The following is an 8,578-nucleotide window of genomic DNA, read 5'->3' on the forward strand; positions in this document are numbered from 1 at the left end:
CATTCACAAATGTCTGTCACAATGACCCCTTACCAATGGCTGACCCGTGTACTGCCTTTTCATATACGAAGTTAGATATTAACATGGATAATTTTGTGTTATAATATTCATTAATATCAAATGTCCCTTTTAAGAAATTGTTTGTCCCTTAATGTAAACCTCTTGGTTATGAGAGCAGGATGTGCCCTGATGTGAACCTTTCTCTCACTCTGCCTGTTTGTTGATATTTTGCAGTTGCGAAAAGATTTCTTATTTTTCACAACCACTGTGTTCTGTTGTGAATGTTATGTTATAATGCTATAAATTAGACCCCTCCATTTTTGTTTGGGACCCCTTATTTTATGATGAAGGGGTCCAAGTGACCCAAAGAAAATTTAGGCCAGAGCAGACACTGATAAGGACTATTAGATATTTGTCATTTTTAAGGGTTTTGCTTTATATTACCATTATAAGGACTAGTGGAATAAACATGTTTGTTTCTATTGCTGACAACTGGTAGTTTTTAAGCATCTACAGTCTTTTTCATACGAAGATTGAATCATCATCTTAACCCAGAATACCATATGTACACGAAATCACCTTTATTCAGTGATACATTAATTTGAAGGATGAGCATGGGTAAGGAGAGGTGAAATACTCGTCAATAAAGTGAACATGATTTCTCTGGAGTCAATACGTCATGTGATCCTTACCCATCTGTAGATTTGAAACTTCTTTATCTTGGGGCTGAGTTGTGGGGCTGCAGCTGCAGCAGTCTGGGCCAGCCTTGTCTGGAACAATAAATACAAGGGGGAATAATTAGTCATAGACTAGACACAGAAGTTTCCATTAAACTGACAGCTGTGTCATCAATTTTAACATATCGTTTATCTTTTGATGGGAATCATATGAATAAGGTGTGGTGCTTTGGACTGATTGCATGGAAATTGTGTCACGTGAATTGTCATTTGCATTCAGTACTGACACTCAGCTTCATTTTAAGTAAAATATATGTGGGTATTAATTCTGTAAGCTGATGAGAAATTCTGAGAAAAAACAGGGGAAGTTTCGCGGTGAGGGGGAAATTTGTCTAGTCATGGAAATACCTTTTTTTCCACAAAACTGTCAACAACAGAACTGACAAAAATATCCACTATCGAGTCGAGTTGATGTCTATTAATAGATGTAGTAGTTCCCTTACACATCACAACATATTTTTAGATGCTATGTTACAAGCAATTCAATTGGTCGGATGAAATGACATCAAGGGTGAAGAAAGGAGAGTTTGACAGGTTGCTATATACAGGAAAAGGTGCGCATTACTGTATAAACTGAGTGAAATCATATATGTAAACATTCAAATATTACAGATTTTAACTTTTAGAACATATTTATGCATGAATTCCTTATTGTTCAAGTCAAATGTAACAGACAAAAAAGCTAATAAAGATGGACGAAATTACCCCATTATATTTTTCGTGGCATATACTTTAATAGGAATGAAAATGGACTTTTCAATATAATGAAAAGCAGAAAGAAATAGCCTAGATCTACTTCATCGTCCCGAGGCAAGTGAGTTAACTGACTATAAAAGTCCAGTTTCCACCCTTGCCGAACTAGGCTGGTATTATGGAGTTACATTTTGGCTGGACTAACGAGTCTATGCATAGTCCAATCAAAATCGCGCACCAAAATCGAAATCCGGTTCGTAGAGTGTCATGCAGATTTCGGTCGACTGCAGGATTTGCAAAAAAACGTGCACCGCTAACTCGTTGTCAACAGATATTTTCTAAATCTGTTCATGTTTTTAATCAAGGTGCTCACGTGATTTGATGCACTTTCGCGATGTAAGACTCATTTTATCACAATATAGATCTTGATTATCGATCAGATCGTCTTGACTGGGCGCCACCGTTATGTTTGAAACAAATGCAAGTGATACGAGAGGTTGAATCTGATTGGTCAATAGGAGAGTCATAGAAAGGACATAACTCGTAATAGCCACTGGTGGCGCTACGATCGAGCCCAGTAATTCCAGCCTAGTTCGGCAAGGGTGGAAACTGGACTTTCAAAGTCAGTTAACTCTCTTGCCTCGGGAAGATGGATCTACTTATGAAAAGTAAGACTTGATTAAACGTGAAAATGAATAAATATAATAAGTCAATCATGCCTAAGAACATGAAGGCCCTAAACGTGTGGGCACTTTGGACATACCAAAACAAAGCCTGGATGGAGGACGTCCTTGGCCAAGAATAGCTACTCTAGGGTTTCTATTTTAATTGGGTTCTTGTATTTTTCATTGGGTAACCAGTATTTTTTCCTTTGTCTATTCATCACTCTATTGGGTTTTTCCCATAATTAGTGAACATCTTAAGATTTAAAAAAAGAAAAGAAATATTCTTTTGGATGTATATAATTGCTCTAAATATATATAGGCTTTGACTCGGAAAGTAAATTAGCTTGTGATACTTTTTCGGAAATTAGCTCCTTTGTACGCATGCTGAAAAAGCTTCAAAAGTGTGCATGCATTTCTGAACTCAAGGTAATTAAAAGTAATTGAGTTTTTATTGTTTCAGGGGGTATTTTAGTAATTTTACGCAAATATGCTGTTTATCTGTAGCTCTAAAACACTGGACAACATTGTCCCCAGATCCTCCTCCTAGACAGCCACCGTTCCCACGAGATGCTGGAGCTTCTGCAAGCTGCCTCCAGAGAAGGGATTACATTACTGGCTCATCCCCCTCACACAACACACTTTCTCTAGCCTCTAGATCATGGTGTCTCATGAAAACATCACAAAGAGGACATGGCCGTCCATCTTTAAATAGGTGTTTGATTTGGCAGTGACAAGGATTTATATCGAAAGTGGATTCACGGCCTGCAGTATCTATCCATTCTCTCCAGATGCCATTCCACCCGAGGCATTTTTATCATCCACAGCTTTCAAGCCAGCTGAAGTAAAGAATGATGAACATGCTCCAGCAATGACTGCTGATAAAACCATCTCAGGAAATAACAGCAGATTTTCCTATTGCCACTGAAGATCCAACACAAGATGTCCTTGACATCGCCCTCAGTGTCCTTGAAGACCTGGTACCAGAGGATGCTATGGTTTTGGTAGTAATTCATGTTCTGGAGGCCGCATGGAGCACTGAAATGGATGAAATGTTTCTGCCCCCTGTTGTTAGCCACAAAGCAAAGAAACTGAACAAAAAGTTGATAACGACATGCAGAGTACTTACTAGTGATGAGGTTATTGAATCTAAACAGCAAGAAGAAGAATCAAAGGAAAAGAAACGTTTAGAAATAGAAAACAGGAAATTGGAAAGAAAGAGAAAAGCAGAATAAAGAAAAAAAATGGGAAAGGGAAAACACCAGTCTTGCACATGTCGGCGCCGAAGTGGAAAGGCCGAGACTGTGCTATGGGTACATTGCAACACATGTTCGTGGTGGATGCATGTTGAGTGTCTGCCACCCTCAGTCAATGTGAACAACTTCACTGATGAAAATTTACCCTTTAGTTAGGGTCAGGTATTTAGACAGAACTCAAAACCGATGAAACAAGCCAACACGTTCTTATGTCTCACTTGAAAAACCTTGTTCAATTTATTGATTCATTGAATATCCTCACATTTTGAGTTATTAAACCCTCTTCAATCCATGCTATATCATCATGCTGCATTTTCTTAAATTATCAATGCCAACAATTGTAAACACATTTCATAGAAAGATCTTATCAATTTCTTATAAATTAATTGTATTTACAGGTTCTACTACACCAAATCAGAACCAGTTTGGACAGTGCGGTTTTCGTAGGTTTTCGTAGGGAGCCTTCAGTGCAGATCGAGAGATATCTGCAGGCTGTGATTGGAGGATATTCTGTAAGATTTTTATGTCTTTCAAATGTACATCCATCCAGTTATTAAAACTGACCATGTTTTTCTATATTTAGTACTGTCTTTTTCAACATGATGTCTTATGCTGAATGTGACCACAGCTATTTTCAAGTAGGTGACATTTGGTGCGAAACTGGGGGTGGTGTGTTTAGCTTCTGGTACTCGGAAAAGGAGCTGGCTAAGCTAGTCATTTTTTATTTTTTTATTGCTGATCTAAGGCCAAACTGTGCACACACGTACAGGTAATAGCTGTTGAATGCTTAGTTATTTAAAAAAACCAAAAAACGTTACTATAGAAGTCTATGGGAAAACATTTGGTTGTGTGTAACCTGAAGCATCAATGTGAATATACTGATTATCTGGAGCTCTAAGTAATTGAAACAGTTTAGCTTGAATCAGCACATGCATGTTATAGTAATTATATGGTTCTGTCTTGATTAATCAAACTAAATGTTGTTTATTCACTCTTCTACCTGCCATAATTACATCAGGCAGTGTGCGGATGAAACAAAATCGGTAGTTTAATTTAACAGATTGTGCATATCAGAATGACATATGGAAAAGTATATATTAACGGTTAGTGATGCTTTATTACATATGATACATCTTGAAACAACAATTATAATAGTGATAAAGAAGAAAGGGATATGCATGACAGTGTTTGCGTTGTGTTCCAAAATAATGGGGTCCCCTGGGACAAGGTAGCCGCAAGCGCCATTGGCGCGAAGCTATCTAGGGGGGGTTGGGGTCATGCCCCCCCAAGAAATTTTGTTAAATGTTGACCTGAAATGGTGAACTTTAGGCCATTCTGAGCATAAATATGTGTGTGGTTAAAATCTTTAAGTAAGTAAATGTTAGTCTAGTAAAACATCTTTGCAACTACATGTTATACACCATTTGAAAGGCCTAATCCTACTGTTTATACATATTTATGTTCATCACATTATTTAAATAAAGCATTTACAACTTAAGCAAGTTGTAAATAAAAACAAATGTAAGCTAACACATTCAAACGACCAGATTGAGGACCAATGAAGGGAAAATTTGACGATTTTTGTCAAATATAAACAAACATAAAATCCACTTACCTATTTCATTTTTATTTTCATTGTTTACCTGATCGGAAAAGTATTTTATAAATAATTGTAAATATTATCTGTCATCACCAATTCCTCGATACCAGCGGCTGTCAGTAACATGAAGAAATACGTCCGTTTTCGAAGCTTCGTATTAGAAAGTTTATTTTTTTATCTACACTAAACTCGCCCAGTCTTTTCGTAGCTGTAACATGCTTTCTTGCCGATATCTGCTACGAGGGTGGTTATTGGTCAAAGTAGAGTACATGACCTAAGGCTGTCAATCAAATTACAGCAATGGCACATGTGTAATGAAAGATTTTGACGAAAGTTTTTTCTTATTCTGAACGTTTCAAGCAGGAAACCTCGCGATCTATATTAAAAACATGGAATTTCGTGGATGTATCGTGCTAGGTTAGGAGCTGTGACAAAGGTTTGTCAGGCATATTGGAAACATCGTATCTGAGCCGAGAAATCAAGGCGACAAAAGCCGAGATGTCATTTGATTTACATCACACGCGATCGCACGAAAAGATTGAAATAACTTAGCTGTAAGTTTGACAACTTATAGATATATTTTGGTTGATTTTATTTATTACTTTGTATACTAGATTAAAAAAATTCCTTGAAACGTCTTTATTTTGCTCTTTGACATGTTCGATGTGGACCCATTATCGAAGTGTGTGTCCGAGAATTTTATTTTCAATAACATCGCTGGAAATAGTGAATCATTTAATCTATCAATAAAAAATGATAAATTGAAATGGAATACGTATTTCAGACGTTGTGAAATGTGATAGATTTAATAAATGGATGATATGACAGGTAGGTTCATAACATTATATAGATCTACCCTTTATTTTGACGTGACTGCGACTTGGCCGGTCTACTGGCCTGCGGTGTCTGGGGACTCGAGGCTTCTTGGCCAGTGTACCGGCCTACAGTGTTGAAAGAGTAAATTGGCTCTTCAAGCAAACTTTCTTGAAAGCTATTTTTCTTTTGACAAAGTTTTGGCGATGCCATTTGGACCATAGTCCTTGACATTGACAAAATACTGTTAACACGGTCAGAGATTGGCTTACGTTTCTATTTCCGTTTTGTAAACCTATCAGCGATGCCATTACGGACACGACATGTAAGAGAAACGTCATCGGATACCTCTCAGTTTCCCGCGTTCACGCCGAAATCTGGCTAGCTCCGGAACCCAGCGAACATTGGATACACATTATCACATGGGTTTTGGGAGCGAGAGAAACACGAAACAAAACAACAATAAGTTATGCATGAAGTGAACTTTTTTCAAAATGAAAAAACGCGTAAGGGGACCCGTGAAGGTTGGTTTTTTGGCATCCTATTTTTTTTCAGTGCGTATTTTTGTATATGGGACGCCGTAAACGCAAACACTGCATGAATTTCCCCCGTTCATAAATCTTGTTTGCAACTTTACCCCAAGCTTGAACGAAATTCCCCCTACCTCATGTACATGGTTTGACCTTATGAATAATGTATTAGATTACCAAAAAAACAAATAGATTTAACCATCCTTTAACAAAATACCTGCATTGTACGGTCGTGACTAAGCTAGGAGAGGCCAGAGACGAATAGAAACATGAAAGTGAGCCAAAGTCCCCCCTTTTACCCTACTGACTAGGTGTTGCCATTTTGTTTGAAGCAAATGCAAGTAATATGACCCGTGGAACCTGATTCGTCAATAGGAGGGATGCAGAAGGGACATAACCCAAAATAGGTATTGGTGGCACTATGATAGAGCCATGAATATCCAGCCTAGTTCAGCAAGGGTGGACACTGGACCTTTAAAGCCATGCATTTAGCTCCCTTGCCTCAGGAAGATGAACAAAGAGATGCAGGTCAAAAACATCAGAGAGAAGGGACGTTTCAATCAAAGTGGACATGTCTGGATTTGGGTAGACTGCAGTATTTGGGTCCCCACTTCTGAACGAACGTTTTGACGGAAGTTGTCGAATGAAAAATGTTCGTTATTTACGGTTTTCCATGGCCAACTACCAACTCAACGAGCATATTCGGCACTATTTGATAGATTCTACCTATTGCCCCATACTATGAGAAATACAACTCTGTCTACATCAGTATCAGACACTCAAAGGTCACTCACTTAATACCTGACAAATCTATTGTATTTGTACCTACAGTTTTGTAAACTCAGCAATACGTCTTTGGTTCAGTTAATAAAATCCACCACATGACATGATGAGCCAGGGATTTATCTAGGATTCAAAATTGGAGGCAATATTGTGACATGGTCCAAAATAGGATATTTTTAAAAAAAAATAATGCTTGTTTGCTAATAGATCTAGATTTATGAGAATGTCTTTCAAAGTAAATATGAAAAGAAAAGTTTGAAATAATTTGTTGACGGTTATTCATATGGCAATATTACTCTTATATTCGCGAAAACTGCCAACTCGTGGATACATGCTCAAATACAGACAACAATTAACCATATGGTATATATTTACCTGAATTCCAAAAAAGTAATTTTACATAAGTTACAACAAATTAGATTCAAAGGGCAAGGTCATTTCCCGATTTGACCAAGGTGACAACATACATGTTCGAGAAACCTTAGTGAAAATATTTGCCACAACGACTGCCAGAATAAAGACGTCTTTAAACCGATAAGACGTTCGTATGATACCCATGTCAGTACCTGATGCAACTGGGGAAGGGCCTTCCGAAGAGGCGAAATTCTCGTGAATAGGTTTCTGCCAGCCATGTTCCCTTTGGAAGAACTCGCGTATGGTTTATTTCCGTGTCAGATGCCCGAGTAGACTGGTTCCCGGATACACCGCTTGGTGTCGCTTTTGGAACGAACGGGAACCAGTCCATCTATCGCCCCTTTCCGTACATTCGTGACCAACCCGTGTTATTCCGGAACAAGCCGAATAGCGACTCGTGCCCTAAGCTGGTTCCCGGCAATTTGTGCGACGGGGTTCCGTCTTAGCGAAAACGGGCATTCGTGACCAACTCGTGTTTTTCCGGGAAAAATCGAATGGTGACGAATGACCTAAAACTATGTTGTGTCAAGGCGACTTGTAAGCTGGACCCCGTCTCCAATATCACAATATAGTTTGAATTTTATTCGACTTCAAAGTGAGGGTTGAAGAGGAGGGACAAATATGTCCCTCTATCATCCAAGGGGAAATTAGCCTGTGTCAGTTTCTCTACTTCATAACATTTTTAGGAATTTTGTAAGCCTTCATTCTGGACAAGGTGTAAATCGACCTCGTTGCCCGAAAATCTATAAAATCTTCGGCCTACCTTTAGAATACAGTACCGTATTCTAAAGGTGCTCCAAAATATAGAAGTGAATTCTTGTAAATAAATATGTCAACAATGGAGCTCTTTTAACCATTTAGAGGGCAGGATCTAATTGTTTTAGGTTTATGTGAATATACAAACGCAAACAAAATCATCGAATTTCAGAAATACAATTTTTTTTAATATTTTCTGTCTTCACTTAGAATTCAACCCATGAACCACTTTAAATCTGCCTTAGCGCTCCAAAAAATTAGCGAGACTGTTGTCAGTTAATTTTGTTTGTCTATTTTCCACTCTATAAAATTGCCCGCCATCAGATTTTGGTTT

The 8,578-nt window shown here is 38.0% G+C and overlaps 1 protein-coding gene across 1 annotated transcript in view; it reads right to left on the reverse strand.

Moving 5' to 3' along the window:
- Window positions 1–7,798, reverse strand: part of LOC124117414 (succinate dehydrogenase [ubiquinone] iron-sulfur subunit, mitochondrial-like) — a 38,790-nt gene extending 30,992 nt beyond the window's left edge. The window contains exons 1-2 of the mRNA XM_046479303.2: window positions 7,641–7,798; window positions 693–770 (exon numbers count right to left, since the gene is read on the reverse strand). Of these exons, the coding sequence (XP_046335259.1) occupies window positions 693–770; window positions 7,641–7,706 (144 nt within the window). The 5' untranslated portion in view covers window positions 7,707–7,798. The remainder of the gene's footprint in view (window positions 1–692; window positions 771–7,640) is intronic.
- Window positions 7,799–8,578: the final 780 nt, after the last annotated feature.

Source organism: Haliotis rufescens, unplaced genomic scaffold (genome assembly GCF_023055435.1).
Source record: "Haliotis rufescens isolate VD_foot unplaced genomic scaffold, xgHalRufe1.0.p SCAF_13, whole genome shotgun sequence".
NCBI classification, from domain to species: Eukaryota; Metazoa; Mollusca; class Gastropoda; order Lepetellida; family Haliotidae; genus Haliotis; species Haliotis rufescens.